The sequence below is a fragment of the Festucalex cinctus genome, chromosome 8 (assembly GCF_051991245.1).
Source record: "Festucalex cinctus isolate MCC-2025b chromosome 8, RoL_Fcin_1.0, whole genome shotgun sequence".
Lineage (NCBI taxonomy): Eukaryota > Metazoa > Chordata > Actinopteri > Syngnathiformes > Syngnathidae > Festucalex > Festucalex cinctus.
In genome coordinates this window covers 11,239,557-11,261,713 of record NC_135418.1, presented here as the reverse complement: position 1 = coordinate 11,261,713, position 22,157 = coordinate 11,239,557, and the positions used below count along the sequence as shown (strand labels likewise).

General features: G+C 41.8%; 1 protein-coding gene across 5 annotated transcripts; it reads left to right on the top strand.

Moving 5' to 3' along the window:
• Positions 1 to 808: 808 nt before the first annotated feature.
• Positions 809 to 21,895, top strand: LOC144024532 (uncharacterized). 5 transcript variants are annotated; one of them, XM_077530871.1, is made up of 17 exons: positions 809 to 951; positions 2,261 to 2,317; positions 3,756 to 3,871; positions 4,109 to 5,126; positions 6,681 to 7,074; positions 7,353 to 7,703; positions 9,388 to 9,610; positions 11,836 to 12,370; positions 12,866 to 13,025; positions 13,155 to 13,271; positions 13,364 to 13,519; positions 13,751 to 13,907; positions 15,504 to 15,966; positions 16,138 to 16,285; positions 16,368 to 16,457; positions 16,537 to 16,732; positions 17,086 to 21,895. In XM_077530871.1, exons 3-17 carry the CDS (start codon positions 3,790 to 3,792, stop codon positions 21,444 to 21,446), a joined length of 8,451 nt encoding a protein of 2,816 aa, XP_077386997.1. In that variant the 5' UTR covers positions 809 to 951; positions 2,261 to 2,317; positions 3,756 to 3,789; the 3' UTR covers positions 21,447 to 21,895. The 5 variants fall into 5 exon arrangements, with proteins under 5 accessions (XP_077386997.1, XP_077386998.1, XP_077386996.1 ...); XM_077530872.1 differs by having other exon boundaries at positions 7,350 to 7,703; positions 13,364 to 13,471; XM_077530870.1 differs by having other exon boundaries at positions 7,350 to 7,703.
• Positions 21,896 to 22,157: the final 262 nt, after the last annotated feature.

The window sequence follows — 22,157 nt, the reverse complement described above, 5'->3', positions numbered from 1 at the left end:
GAATTGATTGAAGCATTGCGCTGCATTGCGGAACTGTCAGAAATGCCCAGATGTTCAGAATTGTATGCATGCCTTACTTTCGCTAAAACAACACTGACTCTGCCTACTATCAGCTAAAGTCAAGCCATTTACATGTATTTTGTCATTAATCACAAAAGAGTCTCAAGGGGCTTCACACACCCACAGTTGACAAATATGAATGAGTCGACATCCCCTAATCTTCACCACAAGAGGGCAAGGAAAAACTCCAAAAACCCCATCGGGGGAAAAATAAGAAACATTTAGAAGGGACTGCAAATGTGAGAATCCCCCTTGTCGTCCAGGATAAACTGGCTGCAATGGATGCAATAAACAACATTGACTTTGCCTAACATTAAGGCTCGATAGTGATAAGATTAAGAATGATGGGAGTAAACTGCCATTCTGGTGTCAAAGGGGCAAAATCGGGACAAAAACAACCAGATTATTTTTATGCGTTTACCTGGCCTATGTTGCATTTGCATTGGTTTTCATGGGGGCGGGTTGTACTGTATAAACCAAGTGTAACAGCCATAAATGTAATCTTCAGAAAACATTTTGCAAGACATTTTGGCAAAAATGTGAAAACTCTTACTTGACAATAATGTTTTTTTCTCATTATTACCTTTTGGGTGATAATGATAACAATAATTCAATTATCAATAACATTAATTTCAATAATAGAAATTCAGTTATATATGTCTTCACTGCGATTGATTAAAATATTAGAAAACAACCATTTTTTTTTTTATTACCAGTCGTGGCTTAACAATATTGAAGCGCTCCAGACCCGTTGGGGGCGATAGTGAGTTGGGTGTCCGGTCGATGGTCAGGTCAGCCATCTGGCGCAGTCAGCTAGCTTCAGCAGGATTTGGGAAAATGGAGGCACGACCGAAGAATGAGCGAGGGCGCATCTCTATCTCCTCCGTGTAGGTGGGTAAAAATATCGTGGGTTTTTATTTTAATCGCCTTCACGAATATCTGTTGCATGTTTTCTATTCATCAACAACCTCACTAGTTGCATGATTTTTTTTCCCTTCAGTCGACGCCTACTGCAGTAACGTCGTGCACGGTTGTACGTGCTTACTTATTCTCGACAAACAACTCTGATTTAACCGCAGAGTATGTTTTAATATTGATAGTAAACGAGCGTTGTTCCCAATTGTATCTCTTGTGAGGTGTATATCCATATCGAAATGGCTCGTACGGCAAAATAACATACTAGCTAGCTAGCTGAGGCTCGTGGTGAGCGGTCGCTTTCGAGACATTTAGTCGATATCTAACATTTCTTTACAGCACCACCATTTTAACGGAAATCAAGTGCAATTTTTAAAATGATTTTATGTTGTTAATACACGGCGACTTGCCACCATGTTCAGCTCGCTTCGTTTATGCGTTAAACAACGCGGTGTCGTGCTAGCTAACGCGATTACCAAATGAGGCTTTGCGGCCATTACAAGGTGATGTGTGTCGCCCTACGCATGACTCTGTTGCGCCACTATCAGTCAAAGGTGAATTACATTCGGAAGTGTTTGACATTTTACGTGATCCTTGTTGCTGTGGTGCGACATTTGCAGGCCCCTGGATTGTGTTTGTTCAGGGCCGCGTGTAGCCACGCTAAAGTAATGACGTAACGTCATCAGCGAGCATACTACCGCTGTTAATAACTTTCTTGACCTGTTTACACATTAAGAAGTCGTCATTACCACTTTTTTCCTCCCCTAACTTATCCGTAGTAATGATGCTCATATTGTGCAGTACCGTGTCGCCATTTTGGCCCGTCCTCCCATTTTGTGAACGTTACACCCAGTCACGTGGCACGGTGCCGCGCCACAAGCGCAGATTCGGTGGAGTTTTATGCAACATCGCCACTGTTTTGTTTTATAGAGGGGGAAATTACTAAACGAAGATACCTTATGCCTGCACAAGATACTATATGCTGCTAAAGGACCTTTCTGTGCTATTTAATTGCTTCTCGATGACCAAATAACATCACGACTTTATTGGAATCAAATAGCGCTCTGAATTCACCTACTGTAATTTGGGAAAGTTGGAAATGCCTTAATATTGTTTCAGTCTAACATTGACTGGCATATTTTCATGTATAAATTTTAGTTGGTGCTTTTTGACACTTGAAATTGTAAAAAAACAAAAAACAAAAAAACAACACATGCCCTTATATGCTAATGAGCTGCAGAGTGCATCCTAAGTTTCTTTTTTTTTCTCTTTTTTTTTTTGGCAGATCTTCAAATCCTGATGATTGTAGTTGAGAAGCCTTTGTTTTATTGAAGAATTGCAGGTACAGTTTTCATAGGAGTCAATATTCATTCTTCAGACTTAACCTTAACTTTAGTCGGGTGACTGTGAAAGTATATATAATCTATTTAGGATTGAAGTATATTAAAAATGAATCAAAATTTGTATCTTTGATATGTATTATATCTGTAATTGTTGCATTAGGCAAAATAAAATACATCAATTACAAAAATCTTGCCGCTTACGTAATACTCGGGTGGCAGGTAGGGCAACACGATATTGGAAAAACATGCGATATGTGATATTGTTGCTGAATATAGCGATATCGATATTATTGCGATATTTAATATGTACCTAAAGGAATTACATTTTTTTTTTTATCATCTAATGAAAAAAAAAAACCTTTTTCATGTGGCAAAATAAGCAAACTCAAATGTATTCTTGGTTAGTTAATTGTAATTACCTCTTGATAATCAACTATTGGATGGCGGTGCACATTGTAGTTAGTGGCTGACTGGTCAAATTCAATTGAAAGCGTAAAATGCCATATGAATGAAACTTATTGCATGTCTTTGCGATATGCATATTGCATGGGTGAATATCGCAATATCGATATGTTTTCGATATATTGTGCAGCCCTAGAGGCAGGCTTTTTTCCTAGACTTCTGACATGATTTGTCTCGATTGTAGTTAATGACAATAGATTCAAACTTAACCCCTCCAATTTACTGGTTACTTTAAATTTCCCATTTTTAGAAATGTGCTTTCTTAAAACACTGGATTATCCAGGATTCCTGCGCACCCTTAAAAGGCTTTGAGTGCATGAATCTGAATACAAGGCCTCAATCAGCATATAAATGTCTTAAGTCAATCTCTCAAAGTCTTCCAAATTACATTGTGATAAGTATGATTTTTATTGTAAAGAGTTTCAACTCTAAATTCATTCATTCATTTAAAAATAAATAAATAAATAAATAAAAATATTGAAATGATTGACTCTTATAGTAACATCATGCAGTAAGGATAGCGGAATCCAAAGAAAAAGTTTTATTTGGGGGAAATTAAGTGCAGATGTACATCATTTATAGACCTGAGCAACTTTTGACCATGTGACATTGGGATCATTTGGTCTTAAATTTTGTTTCAAATGGAATGAAAATGTCTTAGTCTCAAATTTAAATTGTCCTTGAGCTTCAGGAACCAAGTTATCCTTTTGTGATTTTTGAAGGCTCACCATGCTTTGCAAGACGATGGATTGCTGAAACTGGGCCTCTCTTATTTTTTTTTGTTTTTTTTGTTTGTTTTTTAAACAGTTTTCTTTATATTGGCCTCCATGTATTAGCTTTTGATGTTTCAAAATTTACACAAGTTTGGCAGGCATAAAACACATTTTTGAATTTCTCTCTTTCCTGGTTGGTAGGCATCTGCTAAACCTCTTTTGCACATATTTAGTGACTCTGCTGTGCTCTTCTCCTAACTAGTGATTCAGTTTCAAAGTAGTGATTGACTCCACCCATGGAGGAGAATGTGAGCCCTGAGCTCTCTGTAGCTCATGAGCCTGAAAAGAGCCAAGACCATATGGATAGCTGCTCTCAAGGTACCTTGAATGAGCTTGTTTTTCCCTTAAGGCTGGGGCTATGGTGTGATGTTATATCAAGTTCACCTTAGACAACTTTTAGTTGGGTGAAAATTAACGGCACACAAGAAAGAAACCTAGTTGAGCACATCTGTAGTTTATGAAAAATAGATTACAAACAAAAATCTGTTTTCTTCTTTAAAATGTACTTAGTCCTGTGATTAATATTACCTTTAGCTTTCTGTGATGTGTCGACAGGTGATGGAGAAGAGCGGCCCAGTGAGGAAAAGCAAACTTTATCAACCGAAAGTGGAAAAGTGGCAGAGGAGACAATAGAGAAACCAGACCAATCTTCCAAAGCCAACAGCGAATTGAAGAAAACGTGGGCATTCCGTCGGTCCACCGTTGCTCAGAGAGAGATGCCAGTGGAAGCAGCGACCGACAACCAAGAGAGCCGCTATCCTGTACGCCGCAGTGGCAGACAGTCAAAGCGTACTGACAAATTGGAGGAATTCCTCTCCACAACGAAAAGAGTGCTAAGAAAGAGCGCGCCCCCAACCCTGGAAAGTGGAGATCCTCCTTCACAAACCCCAACTGATGCAGAAACTGCCTCAGAGGCCAGCTTTGACGGTAACGCAGAAATAAAGACAGTGGAGGACAAGCCTGAGCCGTCTGACAGGAGAACTAGAAGTAGCACGAGGGAGCAAACTCGAAGGACAGCTAAGACTGGCAGGTGGACAAGGCAAAGCAAAAGCGCCACACTCAAAGATGAAGGAAGCTCTGACAATGAGGACAGCGGAGATGGTGCTGAGCTGCAGAGCAAAGATGTAGAGAAATCAGGCAAGGGAACTGTTGTCTCTAAAATGGATGACGGAAATGCTAGTAAGGAACAACACCAGCCTGAGCTAGATCTAGAGAAAAAAGATGAGGAAAAGGAAAATATTAAAGGGGAAGCTCAGGAGGAGGACGACGATGAAGACGACGATGAAGACGAAGACGACTACGACGACGACGAGACCACTGAAAAACCTGCATTGTTGGCAAAGCGTGGCCCAATTAGAACATACATCAATAAAAAAAAGGCCGCAAATGTTAACACTAGCCCTGCTAAGGCATCGGCTCCTGTGCAAGTTGTTGGCAAGACGGGCAAGCCTCAGGAAGAGGACGACGACAGTGATGAGGACGGTTCTTCCTCATCTTCATCAAGCAGTGATTCTGATGGAGGATATGACCCCAATGCACTTTATTGCATCTGTCGTCAGAAACACAACAAAAGGTTTGTTTTGAATGCTTCATTGGGTGGCATTTCTAGCATTGTTTTGACTATTCCAAATGTAAATATATTAATAAATAAGTGGTTCTGTAGAAGTGAATAAAATCACGTTGTTGTAAAAATAGCTGTCTGAAAGAATTATAAGAAGTTGAACAGCAGTTCTCTTGACAACTTAGAATCTCAGTGGGCCTTGTTATTGATGACAAAATATTAAGAATACACAATCATGGGTTTGGACATTTTCAATTGAATTGCATCTGCCTTTCAGTTCACGGGCATGTGTTTGTTTTTTGTAGCCTTTACCGTTATTCACAGACATACCTGCTTACCCCACCCCCGGGTTTTTTTTTTCTCTTTTTTTTTTTAAAATGGCAGATTTTTGCTGTTGGCAGTTGGGCTTGATCCCTGTCCCATGGGAATAGTGGTGGTCCACAGTACAGTACTCATTTACAACCTGTCTTAATCCTTTCATCATCCTCCCCCCAAATGGAACATCATATTTTAGAAAATAATAGGTGATGAATCTGAGGACACATCTTTTCTCATGTTTAAAATTGCTGGTGCCACCTATATCCAAATTTGGTCAATTTAATATTTTTTTCCACAAATACTTGCTATTGGTCAGTTACTCCCACATGGGTGTTATTTTTCTAATTATTTGACCACTTTTATGTGTTGAAACTGGCTGGTCTCTTGCTCTGCAGTGTTTATTGCCCATCCAACTTTTTGTTGTTGGTTTCCTGAAACGTTTTTTTTTTTTTTTTTTAAGATGGCAAGGATTCCTTCTGCCCAACGCCAATGATATGTTAAACAATCAAATCCAGACCAAAATAGAAGTATGATGCAGGAATAACAATAGCAGCCAGGTTCATTAGTTTGATGAGTTTTTCATCTGTTTATATTTATCATCCATGCATCTATCCATTTTCTTTGATTTAGCGGGCTTAGTCTGCAGGGAAACAGCGTAAGCAGGGAAGCTCAGAATTCCATCACCCCAGCCTTTCTGTCCAGCTCAGGGGTATACTAGATTTCGACCGAGATGAGCCATGAGATAATCAGTCGGCGTGCCCTGGGTTGGCATGCTCATGCATTTTCGAAAGGAAGTACAATTTTTGTGTTTGTAAAACTCATAATGACAAAACATCAGTGACTCACGGATTTGATTCTTACTAAAATAGAATTTAGGCTGATTTTCAGCAACACGTCTCATGTAACAAGCTGCAAACCCACACAAATGAAACACTTGTGCCGAGGTTTCTATGAGAAGCTTCCACCTTGCAGCACTTTCAGGGGAGGCAGAACATGAGCAGAAAGATGGGATGTGGGCACTTTAATTAGACTGGAACTTTGGTTGAACACAATTTTCAAACTGTTTATCTCAGACCATTACCATTTCTGAGCATAAGATTGAGTAAAACAAATCATACAATACAGTACTGTAATTTAGCAGCATTTTTTGACAGATATGAATATACACAATCATTGATATTAAGAAGCAGGAATTAATAATAAGGGGATTCCAATTAGGTTACCATTACAAATGTCCTTGCTCACTAGGTTTATGATCTGCTGTGACCGCTGCGAGGAATGGTTCCATGGCGACTGTGTGGGCATAACAGAGGCTCGGGGGCGTCTGATGGAGAGAAATGGCGAGGACTACATCTGCCCTAACTGTACAGCCAAAAAAAGCCAGGTGATCAGGCCTGCCACCTCCATGCTGTCTCTGGGCATAGACGTCGCGAAGACCAAAGCTTCCATTGACCTTCCACTTCGCGCTTCTGCCGCTATTGCTGACTTGAGTCCCGCGGCAACTTTAGTGGCGGCAGCACCACAGCTACCCTCAACATCTGCCGGGACCGACGACAAAGGAGTGGAGGACATCGGGATAAAAGGCAGGATCGAGAAAGCCACAAATCCTACAGGAAAAAAGAAGATAAAAATCTTTCAGCCGGTAGGTCCTTGCAAGTAAACCATGTTTTTTTTTTTTTTTTTTCCCTATTTGAATCACTTATTCAAGGCATTAAAGTTAAGTTCTGGTATCGATATAAAGTGCATAAATCTGTATTGTGTTGCGCATGTTGCATGCTTTCAAAAGATTTAAAATTTATGTGAATAATGGTGAGAATGAGACTAGTGTCCAATTATGAATGAGATTAAGATGGCTTATAACGCTTGTCACTTCTCTAATACCTTGCTCATTAGTAGCTATTGTGTACTGATTTGAAGCAGACTGTACAGCAGGCAACACCACCAAATGATGACCAGAAGGGGGCGCCTATGCCAGAAAAGCCAGAGTGCCCCACACCAGAGCCAAAAGCAGCACCAGAGATGGAGCAGGAGAAGGTGGCATCGAACGTGGAGGTGAAAACAACAGAGGCAGAAGAAGCTGAAAAGTTGGTGAAACAGGAGGATGTTTCTCTTCCTAAATGCATCGGTCCCGGCTGCGAGAACAACGCCCAGCCAGACTCCGTATACTGCGGGGATGACTGCATCCTGAGACATGCTGCTGCTACTATGAAGTCATTTACTGAAGTCAAAGAGCCTAAGAGCAAATCTCAGAAAACTACATCTGCATCAAAGGTAATTTGGGCTACCTTAAGTTATGAAAAAATGTGCAGTTCAGCTTCTTGAAGGGAAAAATTTATAACCAAGGGAGTCTTTGTTGAATATCAAGAATCTCTCTGATGTTGAACAGATAACTTGTGTTCAATAATGTCATCACCAAGATGACTGCTCCACTCCTAAGTCTATTTTAATGACATTTTCCTAATTTTTGTGTACATGAACTACAAAGTCATATCCACACAGATCTGCAGCACGAAGTTGACTTGTACTGGTGTAACTTTCTTTATCTAGTCTTTGTCTGTTTTGGTATTGTTTCATATTGTTAGTATATGACTAAATGCCTTTAATAACATAAACACTTTGTGATGAAGAATGTGCTTTGATCATGAAAATTGTGATTACTAATGTGAGTATGGAACATGCATTGTTCAGTGTTTACACTGCCCTTTTGTTAATTTTGGGTGACGGGTAATCTGTTAGTAAAACTTCACATATTGAATTTAATTCACTGGTGTGCAATCCACACTTTGCCTATTTGAACCTCCTCCAGTGTAGTCAAGAGGATGAAAAAAAAATACCTACTATAATGATCCATACTGTTGGAATTTATACCAAGTGATTCTGTTCTTGCTTCAATTGTGAGGCTAATGAACATACCATGTGCATATGCAGCATTTCACAAACAGATCGAACTGATGACTGTCCAATTGTCTTTTGCTGTTCATCTAGTACAGTTGATAATTTGTCGATGTGAACAAAATACATACTATGTATAATATATTAATCATACAAGGGCTTATCACCATTCTGCCCTAGTAACTTTAAAATTTTAAGTGTGATCTATTTGTATTTAAATATAACTGCTCAATTTATTGAACGCTTAAAAATATACTATCAATATAAACTAGGGATGTTTATTACCACTCTTTTTCAGACCATACCAATGCAAGTACTTAAATCTTCAGTAGTCACAGATACCAAGTACCGATACCACGAGTACTTTTGATCCATAAAATTGTCCCCCTAAAAACAATGACAGATCATTTTAAAGAAAGACCTAGACATCCCATATAGCATTTTTTCCTTAAAATTGCATGCAATGAATGGCAATTTTCTGTTCTAATTTCTAGTTTGGATTCACAAAACGGCCACAAGAGGGCAGCTGGTACTGCTATTGGCCACTGTCCCAAGTAGCAGTACCTTAGGGCTGATATCGGCATTGACACCGATGCCTGTATCTGTTATTGGAGCTCGCACATCCCTAGTATAAACTCTGTGATTGGTTGCCGACCAGTTCAGGGTGTAACCTCACTTTCTGCCAAAGTCAGCTGTGATAGGCTGCAGATTACTCGCAATTCAAATGAGGGTGAGCATTGTAGCGGACAGGTGATTAAATATATTAATAACAATGTGCAGAATTGGGAGAATGAGTCATGCGTGCAAATGCACACTTAAGGTTTGTGCATGGCCTTGCAATCATGCCTAAAAATGCTGTTTTGGCAAACTGCCTTGCATTGGCCTCATACTATTACACTGTAGTGAATGAGAGAGATGGCTGATTCACCACAGACTACATTACATTGGCTTCAGTGAAGGATTACATGTGGGGATTGTCCTGTTACCTGTTTTAGCAAGTACCTTCTTTTATATGAAGGTCCTGTCACTAAACTGCCTTAATGTGCATCTCTGATCCGTTCAGAGGGGGGCTGCCCGCCAGACGAGGTCCAAGAAGGACAGCAAGGAGGACTCAGAGAGCGATGAAGGAGATGACGACTATGTTCCTGATGAGGATGATGAAGATGCACACGCTGTGGAGCAGCCGCCGCCACCCGCCACTGCGTCCTGGTGCAGCGACCATAATTACATTGCAGTACCACCAGAAAAGACTTCATCCATATCAACCACAGTGTTAAACAAAAAGTGTATGTATCTCTTTGAGGGTCTTCTTGTTAAAATAATTGATTTTATTCCTAATAGTGGTTTCTTTCATGCTAGCATAACCTAAAACAGGACATTTAGGAGGTTTTCTGTTAGATGAAATCATGACTTGTTAAGTGTGATTTTGATGACATGCCTCTGGATGGAATAGTGGCAGCTGCTGAAAAGGTAAGTGTGTGATGGGATGGTTCAACATTTCAACAAGTGCCAGAACGATGCTCGACATTAGAATCGTTGAAAAGCTGTAGAGGTGATGTCAGTAGCTTCTGAGGATTGGACACGTTTGCAAAAAATTAAAAAAAAAAAATATCCTGGTAGTCTGGTTAGTGGCATCCTGAAATGGGCTGATGCGTAGTGCATCAAGCAGTGAACGCAATTGTCCTGCTAAATTGCCCTTTGGGATTTGAAGGATCTGCCAATCTGGTTGTTAGCCAAATGAGGACGCTATGGCCTCTGATGCATCGTTTTGATATCCCTGTTTCAGAAAAAGGAATATGGAGATATCCGTGTTGCAAGTTCAGACACTGGGGGCAGTGTGGTTAAGTGGTAGAGTGGCCGTCTCACAACCCAGAGGTTGTGGGTTCGATCCCGTGCCATTGTGACCATGTCGAAGTATCCTTCAGCAAGATGCTGAACCCCCAGTTGCTCCTGATGCTGCGTCATCAGTACGTGAATGAGTAGTCGAATGTAAAGTGCTTTGAGGGGCTTGTAAGGTGGAAAAGCGCTATTATAAAATAAGTACCATTTACCGTTACTAAATTTGAATGTTTAGTTTGGGATAAGATAGGCGTGTATGTGTAGGGTCTTTTGAAATGACCACTCAATTTGTAAGTCTGCTTCATGGGGGTCATCAACCTTTAATTTCTCCAGCAGGTACGTCTTATGACCTTGAGTTACCTCTGCCCACCACCCTGTTATGTAATTAATGCATTAACCTGTTACATCAACAAAGTTTAATTACTGTCCCCTGGGTTAACAAGGTGACTTTTTTTCTTTTATCATGATGATGCATCTTTTATAGTGGGAAACTGTCTTAAAATAAAAGATGATGTGACAGACAGATTTTTGGATCCCTTCATTGATTGAGTTTCTGAGCAGTGTTGGCTTGCCATTTCGGACATCTTCAAGGTCAACGACGTAAGCATTTACTGGTACGTCTGGTACAAAGAAAAGGCGCTCATGGTGGAGACTGTGCAGACGATGTCCCAGATGGCAAGCAGGCGAAACTGAAATCTACAAGGTGTTTCTATCCCGAGTGGTGAAAAGAAAGAAGAGAGGCTGGAAAGAAGTTCAGAGCTGATACTGGAAGAACGAAGCCATGATTTACCTGCGCAACAGGTTTCAACCGAGGCTCCCTACAGGAATGCGTTATGACATGAGTGAGACTGTTTTACACCTCATAGTGTTTTATGTTCTATTTGATGTCAGTGAGGACATGAGGGGCCATTTTACTGCATGATCATCATTTGGGGCTCTTTGAAAAGTCATTTTGCCCCACTGCCACATGAGGCACTTCTGGACAAATATTGCATGTGTCCCAGGGAAAAAAAAAAGTGATCACTGGTTTTCTTAGATTTCCAAGTTATTTTGTTGTGCAAACCTGACCATGTTGCTGAATCACTGGACACTTGTGACTATATATGACAGTGTAAGAAAATAATTGTATGTTTTGTGTTTGGCTGTCATCATGGACATAATAGGATGGTTGTAGATTTTAGCCGTGCATTTTCTTTTCTTTTTACCTTTTTCCTTTCCTGTTGGTAGTCTTTATTTTATGCCAAGTTAGACTTCAGCTCCTTTGTAGCTGCATGATGTAATGTAGGTTACTGTACTTTAAATGGTGAATTCTGAGTTATAATTGCTTACTATTCACAAGTTTACTTAAAACTCAGGTTGGATAAGCTGGTTATGCGCTAATCAATGGTGCTCAGTCACTGAAAATGAAATCTACATGTCAGGTCTTTTTGTCAGGCAAGATGTACAGCATCACTGTTGTGACCGCTAAATGACCTCTAAAAATACATGTGGTTATAATTATTTATATATGCAATCAAACTACTGGCTGTACTAAATTACTAAAGCCTAAATTGTTCTTGTGGTTTGTGTGCTCATCTGTGCCAAACGATTGATGCCACAGTCATTTATCAATATTGTGATTGGTAGCATATTTTAAAGTGTCCCCCCCCCACCCTTTTTATTTTGTGTGCAGCCCCTCCCAAAGAAGAGAAGCAAAAAAAGAAACGGGTCCCAGCTCGTGTTAAACCTTCCTCTGATTCCAAGACCCCAACCAAAGGGAAGAAGACCATGGCCACTCGGGCATCCAAGGTGTCTCCAAAGGGCAAGAAGTCATCCTCTCATTCCAGCAGCTCCAAGGCACCCAAGAGACCTTCCACTCCTCCCAGTAAATCCACAGCAAAGTCCAAGAAACTGCGGACGACCACCACCACGCCCCCATCCCCTTACCCGCCGGGCCCGATCCATGTCACGGGGGCACTAAGAGTCACCAAGACCAACTTCACCATTCCAAAGAAGCAACCTCAACAAAAAGAGTCTCCGTCCCAGCATCAATCCTCGTCGTCGTCAAGAGTTCCATCATCTCCAGTGTCTTCAGCTCCCCCCAGTCACTCTTCATCCCCAAGGTCTCACCATCCAGCAGCATCCTCTGCACCCCCTATGCCACCGCCCCCCAACCACCAGATGAGGCAGAACATCCGACGCTCTCTGACAGACATCCTCTACAAGAGGTGAGAGTCCTTAACTCATTCGCTCCCAAAAACGTATTTATACGTTTTTTAGTTTGTTTTTTTTATGCTAGAGTTTTTGTATGAAGGCTTTGATGCAGTTTCTGACCTGAAGCGGTCGCTGAAAGTGATGGTACTTATTAAAAAAAACAAAAAAATCCCCCAAAAAACGTCCAGCAGGTGGCAAATATAAGAGATCAACCAGGTCCATGTTGCAGCAAGCTCTTTTTCCCCAGTATTTTCAACAGGTTTGTGAATAATGATGAAACTTGGCTCTATTCTAATGCTAATTGCTACAAAACATAAACACAGATAAAAAAAAATACTTTTTGTTTGTTTTTTTTCTGATGAAAGAAGAGACATTTTTGGTAGGTTCCATGTTTTGATAGCAATAGAACATGAACATGGCTGGGAGTGAATGAGTTAATATGTATATATGTTCATACTTTGTGTAGGATTGATTGAAATACAACACTCTTTTGTACGTCTTGCTGCTAGGGTGAGTGACAGCGATGATCTGAAAATGACGGAGAGCGAGGTCGCGCGGCTAGCTGTTGGCATTGAAAAAGAGATGTTCAACATCTGCCTCAGCACTGATAGCAAGTACAAAAACAAGTACCGGTCACTCATGTTCAACCTCAAAGACCCGAAAAACAAAGTAAGTTATTAGATTATAATTTCGTGTCATTACAAAAACAAAAACAAACAAAAAAAAACAAAAAAAAAACAAAAAAAAAACCTTTTCTAATTTTGAATGGAGAAGTTAAATGAATGGGCTGTGCTTCAGGGCCTTTTCTACAGGGTGATTGGAGGTGAGGTTTCGCCTTTCCGACTGGTCAGGCTGAGTGCTGACGAAATGACTTCCAAGGAGATGTCTGAGTGGAAGAAACCTGATCCACCACAGGTAAATATTTCTTAACCTTCAAACTACAATGGTTTAGTGAATGGTAATTTGACTTCTTGAAGAGATGTCTTAAATTACGTTATTACTCGTAGGCCCAGTCCTCAGGTGGAAGGGCCCATTCAGGTCATTCCAAAACAAGCAATAGGTACGACTCTCATAGCATGGATGTGGAGGATGCCCCACCCCCATCAGACGCAGATGTATGTATCTCTGCCACAGCTTCATCTTCTCGCATGGCTTCTGCTGTAGTAAGTGCTGGCACACTGTCTTTCTACTGCTTTTCACGCTTTTTCTTCACCTTTGCAAGTTAATACTGTAACCTAGGTAATAGTGCTCTTCAACTTTTTGGTCTTCCTCTTATTATTCTTGCTCAAAAAAGCACTCAACCAACTTGCAACTACTGCGTTGAATCATGGCTGTCCAGAAAGTTGTTACGGTTCTTTTTAAGATTTAACATCAAGCCTATTGTATTCCCTCAGGACCAAGATGAGCCCAGCCTTACTGCTTCAGTTGCACCTCAGCCATCTGCTACTGAGGGGGGCAGTAGTATGCCAGATATTTTCAGTAGCATGCTCAAAGACACAACATCGGAACATAGGACTCATCTGTTTGACCTCAACTGTAAAATATGCACAGGTAAATGAGTCTGGTCAGAAAGGGATATTTGTTTATCTGATTATCTCTTACACTGTGTTCTTGAATGAATCAAGTATTACTGTGAGGATAATAAGCAGTACAGAAAATGAATGGATGGGTGGTAACGTTAATTCCAACAAATTGTGTGTATCTTTAAATTTAGAATATTGCCTAATGTTTCAATATTTCCACGTTATTGTTGAATTATACTAAAACAATTGGAATTCCAAAGTCTAGTATTTTGCTTGAATACATTAGTGGCCATTTATGAAACAATAATGCCAAAACTAGAGATTACAAATGAGAATAATTTTAATAGGCTTACTAGCTAAAATGTGTTTCACTCCTCTTGATATAATTGACCACAGCCAACTTCCAGAACCTGCATCTTAACCAAATAATCTTTTTCTATTCAAAATCTAGTCAAAACCCATTTTGCCTGACACCGTGTGCTAATCATGTAAGCATCAAAGCATGCGCACGTACTGTACGCCCACTGAATGACATCATAGCCAATCATGATGTACTGCACAGCTAACTCAGTTAGAAGCCAGCCAATGTATGGTCAGACTACAGTGATGAATATAATATTAAAGGGATACTTCACTTATTTAGCCCATTATAGCAATAAAAAGTTAATATTTTGTCTATAATTAATTTGATACTTCCATTATTTTTCACGTACAATTAGTACCTTTAAAAACACATTTTGCAACTTGCTGTCGACTGAAAATGACATCAGAAGGCCTCAAGTTACCAATCACAGCTCACCTGTTTTCTAGGTTTGGTCATGTGACATTGACAAAGCTGAGCTGTGATTGGTTACCTGAGCTCGTGTGATGTCATTTTCAGTCGACAGCAAGTTTCAAAATGTGCTTTTAAAAGGTACTAATTGTCCATGAAAAATAATGAAAATATAAATTTTATTATAGGCAAAATATTGTTTGACTACCAAAAATGGCTAAGTAAGTAAAGTAACCCTTTAATATAATTGTGTGAATGCTCACACTTCTATTGTTGTTGTTTTTTGTTTTTTTTGCCATTATTTATTTACTTATATCATTTTATTCCACTCGCTTTTTTGACGTACAAAAACTCCCACATCTGATTTACACCGTTCAAATTTTAACTTGCTTGAAAAATTCACGGCATCCTGGGCGATAACAGTATATTGGCTGATTCCACATTACTTACAGTTTTTGCACATTTCAACATTTAATAAAAATGTTTCCCCATTGGTGTGCATTTCCGTGTAACTTCTATTTCATGTCATAATCACTGTCCAATAAATAGGAGGTGATGTTTCGATCCCACCTTGAACTGAATGCAGTCCGTTTTCGTTTTTTCCATTTGTCAATCATCTACAATTGGTATTTGCAATTATCACACAATTTATCTTTCAATTTACTTCGTAAGCATTCCACAAGCATTCATATATTAGCTTTCAGCAGTCACATGCAATTTCTCCAGGAATTGCACTTTGTCAAATAGTGCTAGCTGTTGTTTACCCTACAGTATTAAAGAAAAAAAAAAGGTTTTGCATGACTTTGTACATACACTGCTTCCATCTAATGTCTTTCTCACTTTTTGATTTAGGTCAGAAGACAGAAGATGAGCTTGCATCCAAAAAAAACAAACACACAAAGAAATACGACCCATCCAGACAAGAGTTGCAGTCAGCCAGTGCTGTCAGCCAACCACAAGTGGCCACGGCCTACCAGCAGCTCATCCCTCCACCATACCAGTCTGCCATAGACGCGGCTGTTCTGGAGTCACAGCCACAACTTTACCAAGAGGACCCTAACAATCTGGCCCCACCTGTGCAGACCCCCCAGTCCATCGTTCCCACTGTTTCCTCTGTCAGCATCTCGCGCAGAGACCCGCGCATGGCCAGACACGGTTCGGGTGTTACCGTAACTTACACTGCTCCAGAAAAACCCATAAATGCCATGATAGAGTTACCTATCATTGCTCCTTTGGATGTTGGCGCCAAGGCACCCCTTCCTATGCCCCCTGCTCCTCCACCATCATTGGCTTTGTCCAAACCATCTAAAACAAGGTACTTAGTCTAATTAAAAGATATTTCTGATTAATTAATTTAACTAACTTGTTTTATATGTGAATGTAACTCAAACATATCAATATTTTGTAGCCTGATTGATAATTTAGTATCTCAGAAAATGTGGGTTTGTCATTTTAAACTAACATGGCATTTCTTTTATTTTTCCAGTACTTCTGAACCTCCTCCTGAAGGGGAGACTGCAATCTTCCTCCATGGTCAAGAGAGAATTTGGAAAGGGTTCATCAACATGCAGTCTGTGGCCAAGTTTGTAACTAAAGCTTACCTGGTTTCAGGCTCTTTTGAGTACCTCAAAGAGGTAAGTAAAGTTACGCACGTGTGCATGTGTGTGTTTTAAGTTTTGAAAATTGCAACTCTTATTGTTTGCCAATATTACACAGGATTTACCTGACACCATTCATGTCGGAGGACGCATCTCTCCAAACACAGTGTGGGACTATGTCGGGAAGTTGAAAACCTCGTTATCCAAGGTTGTTTTGTGTAAATGTTTAATTGTAGCAATATTATTTTTTTAGTTCATTAGATTGACCTTTTCACTCTTGACCACAGGAGCTGTGTCTGATCCGATTCCAGCCAGCAACAGAGGAAGAGGAAGTATCTTATGTGTCTCTCTTCTGCTACTTCAGCAGCAGGAAGAGATTTGGTGTGGTAGCTAATAGCACCCGGCGGATCAAGGACCTCTATCTAATCCCTTTGAGTTCAAAGGACCCATTGCCATCCAAACTCTTGCCATTTGATGGACCAGGTATGCTTTTACAGAGAGGCTGAATTGGAGTCTTGTTTATGTGTCTCAACATGTTGACATGATTCATACAAATATTATGAACGCAATGGAACGACTGACTTCATATAACTTATAATTGTTGCAATTGCATGTTGCCCGAGAGACCTCAACTAATAGACCTTTGTCTCACTGAAACAATTATCTCTGGCCACAAACAATTTTAATATGTGTATTTGAGTACCCCTGCAAAGCATACATACAAAAAAACATTTTAATTTGTGCAAAGAAATATGGATTATGTCATGCACCTCTTGCTGTTTTGGAGACTGGAGGGCAATCATATTTGTTAACACGCTTGTTAATTATTTTTGCAGGGCTTGAGCCAGCCCGGCCAAACCTTCTACTAGGGCTATTGATCTGCCAGAAAGATCGAAAGCGTCCTGGTGTTTCATTGGAACCTGAAGAGAAACGATCTAAGATGCAAATTAAAGATATTGATGACACTGGTGGCCTTCCAAAGCCACCTCTCTCAGTCAAAGTGGAGCGAAGCACACGCCAAAGTTTGGAAATTCCTTTTAGTACTACTCCTCCAGGATCTCCTCCTGCCAGCTCCTCTGGGACACCAAATGTTGCTGTGACCACCTCATCTGCCGTTTCTCTTCTGGCATCTGTTAAAGCACCTGCCACGTCCTCCATCACAGATGTGGAATCCTCATCCAGCTCTGTCCCTGCCGCCGCAGCAGCAACTGCCACTCCTCTTCAGACCATCCTCAACACTCTTTTTGGGAAGAAGAAGCATGACTCTGAAGCTTCCAACTCGCCATCTGATCAGGGTGCGGAATCTTCCATCCCACACTCTACAATGCTCGATCCTATTGTGCAGCAATTTGCGCAGATTTCAAAAGAGAAGCAGATAGAGGAGGATGAAGATGACAGACCATATGACCCAGAGGAAGAGTATGTCCCAAGTATGGGTTACAGTGTGCCTAATAAACCGGTTGAGGTAGTAAATAAGCCTGAGGTGGTACCAGATGAAGGTGATGATATTGCGTATGACCCTGAAGATGACTCGATATTTGATGAAGTCAAAGCTACTGCATTAGATGAAACTGGAAAGTCTTCATGTGAAGATATAACAGATTCAGAAAAAATCCTAGCTAGCCTTAAACAGAAAGCAAATCAGACATTCCAAAAACAAGAAGGTGAGTGTATGCCATCCACTCCCTCAACTGGGGCTTCACAGACTCCTCCAAACCTTTTGGGCAGTAGTCAGTTACTGCAGCTTGGTAGAAAAGTGGAAGAGCTTGTGAAATCTTCATCGTCTACACCCACCATCAACCAGAGGAGAGATCCTCGACAGAGCCGAGAATCTTGCCCGGTGGCAAGTAGCACAACAGAAACAACAGATGAACCGCTCGATAAAGAGGAGATGTCATCCGAATCCGATGGCTCTTCACCACCGCAGCAGTCAATTCACGAGCCGCAGTTGCCTTCCGTTGGTCACGTTCCGGACTCCTCACAAGAACCAGAGAGGCCGTTACCCATGGAGGAAGAGAAATCTGAGACGCTGCCTTTTATGGAGACTGAAAAGGAAGAAGTTTCAATTCCTTTATTAGGAGAGTCTTTGGATCCTGATCTGGAGTATGACTTTATTGAAGAAAAAGAAGTGAACAAAATGAGAGAAGAGCAAGCTGAGGCGATCCAGGCTGAAATAGAGAAAGACAAATACAGTGTTTGGTCAAATACAAGTGTTTTAAAAAGTAGTAAGGATTCAGAATATGATGACAATAGCCAAGACTCAGCAATTTGTAGCTCCTACAATGAGCCACCAAACTCCTCAATAATTACTTCCACAATCCCAGTTCTCGGTGACACTCATTCTCATCATTCGCGACATCACATGGCAAAATTAGACTTTGACATTGACTATAGACCACCAAATGACATCCCCCCACAATCTAATTTTCTCCCACCACAACCAATGCACGGTCAGAGTCCCATGATGAGGCCTCCACCGATATCAGTTCCACCCCCCATTCAAGGCATTTCTTCAATGTCTGCTCCACAGTCTATGCAAGGATTCCCGCCAGCTATCCATGGTCCTCCTCCCTCAGTACTTGGTCCTCCAATACAAGCTGACAACACCCGTCCATTTGGCCTTCCTCCAACTCCATTCCCCCCCTATCAAAACCAATGGCCACGCACCCAACTACCACCACCTCCACCACAGCAGCAGCCACTCTCAAGACCGCCACCTCCGAACCTCATCCCACCCAGAGGACCACCACCACTTTACCCTCCAATTGGCCAGAGAGGTCCTACACCTCAAATTTTCGATCCTATTATTCCCCCTCAGCATAGTAGCCAACAAGGCCCACCTCCAGGTTTTCCCCTACCACCTACATTTGATGGACAGAATCAGCTGCCTCCTCCACGATTTACCGGTCCACCTCCACCATTTAATTTTCCTGGAAACAGAGGTCCTCCTCCACAGTTTACAGGACCACCACCGGGACATTTTGATAACAGGCTTCCTCCTCCGTCCCACTTCTCAGGGCCAAGGGTCCCCCTACCATCTCAGTATGGTGACCATACAATTCAACCTCCAATTCAAATCCAACCTCAAGCGATAGACCAAAATCGTGACTCTAGGGAGCAGTATAGTAAAGATAATCGCCCATTCACACATGTGGACCAAAATCAAAATCATCCTCAGAATATTTTCAAAGACAGCCCCGGGAGATCTTACCGTCTTCCACCTAGCCAGTATGATGAGTCAAGAGGCCGACCTTCTAATGTGGAGATTAGCAGACAGCACATCAATCCACATAAGTTTGTGGTTCCCAGGCTACACTCACCACCACATCGAGGAGCTTTGAATGAGCGCATAGCTCCTCCTCCTCTACAGGAAAATAGAGACAAGTTTGTAGTTCCCAGGTTACACTCACCACCACATCGAGGCGCTTTGAATGAGCACATAGCTCCTCTTCCTCTCCAGGACAATAGAGACAAGTTTGTGGTTCCCAGGTTACACTCGCCACCCCATCGAGGAGCTTTGAATGAGCACATAGCTCTTCTTCCTTTTCAGGAAAATAGAGACAAGTTTGGGGTTCCCAGGCTACACTCACCACCAAATCGAGGAGCTTTGAATGAGCACATAGCTCTTCTTCAGGAGAATAGAGCAATCAGAGATCAGAGTCAACCTTTTGGTGGCTCTGAACGTTACCGCTTTGATAGGTTTTCAGATGAGGAAAGACCTGTTCGTCACACTGGCCCTCTGCTACCGACCCCCACAGAGCCTCCTATTGGTCTTCCAACTCGTATAGGAGCTCACAGTCCAGATATGCGACGAGATGACTACTGGCGCCGACATTCCCCTGAAGTCATGAGAAGAACCAGCACCAACCGAGAGGACTCAGAACCGCGAAGCACAGAACTCTTAAGTCACTTTGAAGTAGGACACAGAGAACATGCTTCTGGTTCCTCTCAGTTAGAAGAAAGACTCAAGGAGCTCTCTAGTGAATCCATAACAGACAGAGACCTCCGGGACATCCCTGCCCATGTTAGATCGTTGTGGGAGAGGAGTCAGGCCAAGCGATGGAGCAGCAGAGAACCAGAGTGGGACAGAAGCCGGGAGCGGGACAGAAGCCGGGAGCGGGACAGAAGCCGGGAGCGGGACAGAAGCCGGGAGCGGGACCGAAGCCGGGAGCGGGACAGAAGCCGGGAGCGGGACATTGATAGGGATTCAAGCAGAGAGCGGGAGCGTAGGGAGCGGGACATTGATAGGGATTCTAGCAGAGAGCGGGAGCGTAGTAAAGGGAAAGAGAGCGACAAACACAAGGAGGCAGAGGTCGAGCGACACAAGGATCAAGATACAGACAAGAGGAGAGACCGTGACAGAGAAAGGGAAAAGGACAGAGCCAGAGACAGGGAATCGGACAGAAGGGAGTATGATCGCGAAAGAGGAAGAAACCGTGATAAAGAGCGAGAACGGGACCGTGAGCGGGACAAGAGACGTGACAGGTCCCGAAGCAGAGACCGTGACCGCGATCGAGGGAAAGACAGAGACAAAGAAAAGGACAGTGACAAAGAAAGGGAGAGGGACAGAGATAAAGATGGGGATAGAGAGAGAGACCGGGAGAGGGACAGAGACAAAGATGGGGATAGAGAGAGAGACCGGGAGAGGGACAGAGACAAAGATGGGGATAGAGAGAGAGACCGGGAGAGGGACAGAGACAAAGATGGGGATAGAGAGAGAGACCGGGAGAGGGACAGAGACAAAGATGGGGATAGAGAGAGAGACCGGGAGAGGGACAGAGACAAAGACAGAGACCGTGACAGAGGCAGAGAGAAAGATAGAGATGCAGATAAAGATAGAGACCGTGATAAAGACCGTGACCGAGAAAAAGAGAAAGATAGAGGTCGAGATAAAGACAGACCCCGTGACAGAGACCGAGACAGAGACCGGGACAAAGACAGAGACCGGGACAAAGACAGAGACCGGGACAAAGACAGAGGCAGAGAGAAGGACCGTGACCGAGAGAAAGACCGTGACCGAGAGAAAGACCGTGACCGAGAGAAAGACCGTGACCGAGAGAAAGACCGAGAACGAGACCGTGGCAGGGACCGCCGGGAGACAAGCAGAGTAAGGGAAAAAAGAGAAGATAAAAATAGCAAACATGAAAAATCCAAGGAGAAAGAAAAGACCACGGAAAATGATAAAAAGTCATCCTAGTGTGTTTCAACTACACTAGTTAACCTTGGAGAGACATAATTTATAACCACTGAAAATTCTTGTTGTGAATGACAATGGCAGTATTTCATTTCTCTAGGTTCCAGCGTTTGTATTTTCTGTTGTTGAAGTTGTTCAAAACCTTTACGAAACATAACTGAAGAACATTTAAGTTACTTGTATTTGGGGTGTGGAATATGTCTACTGATAGATACTGAAGAAAGAATTCTGTGTCAAATCACACAACACATGTAAATATGAATGTATTCGTGTACATATTTTTTTTAAATACTTTTCTAAGTAGGCAAAATGAAGCCATATACTCTGGATGGATTATCTTGGGGGGAAATGCTTAGAACTGTGGCTATTGAACAGATAAAAGGTCCCATTTATCTACACTACAGTACCTAATCAATCATTTGTTTCAACTGAATTAAACATTTTTGATCACACACGGGTTTGGCTTTGTAATTTTTAACCAACTGTTGTGAAATATCAGTAAATGTGTTCACTACTAGTATTCATGTAGTAGGAAAGACAGACTTCATCATAGGTTACGTCCTGATGCCTAAGCATTAAGGGTGTCACGATTTCGATTTTTTATCGAAATCGATCGAAATTACGTCACGATTTCGAGCATCGAAATAGAAGAGAGGACACACGATTCGATGCCCCCCCCCCCGCGCCCGCCGCCACCGCCGCCACCGCCACCTC

Bases quoted from the DNA above. Each gene is read 5' to 3' on its own strand.
- LOC144024532 (XM_077530870.1), top strand. From the start codon at position 3,790: ATGGAGGAGAATGTGAGCCCTGAGCTCTCTGTAGCTCATGAGCCTGAA. The intron at 9,611-11,835 runs GTATGTATCTCT...TTTTGTGTGCAG, and splicing joins CACAGTGTTAAACAAAAAGT to CCCCTCCCAAAGAAGAGAAG. The intron at 13,908-15,503 runs GTAAATGAGTCT...TTTTTGATTTAG, and splicing joins CAACTGTAAAATATGCACAG to GTCAGAAGACAGAAGATGAG.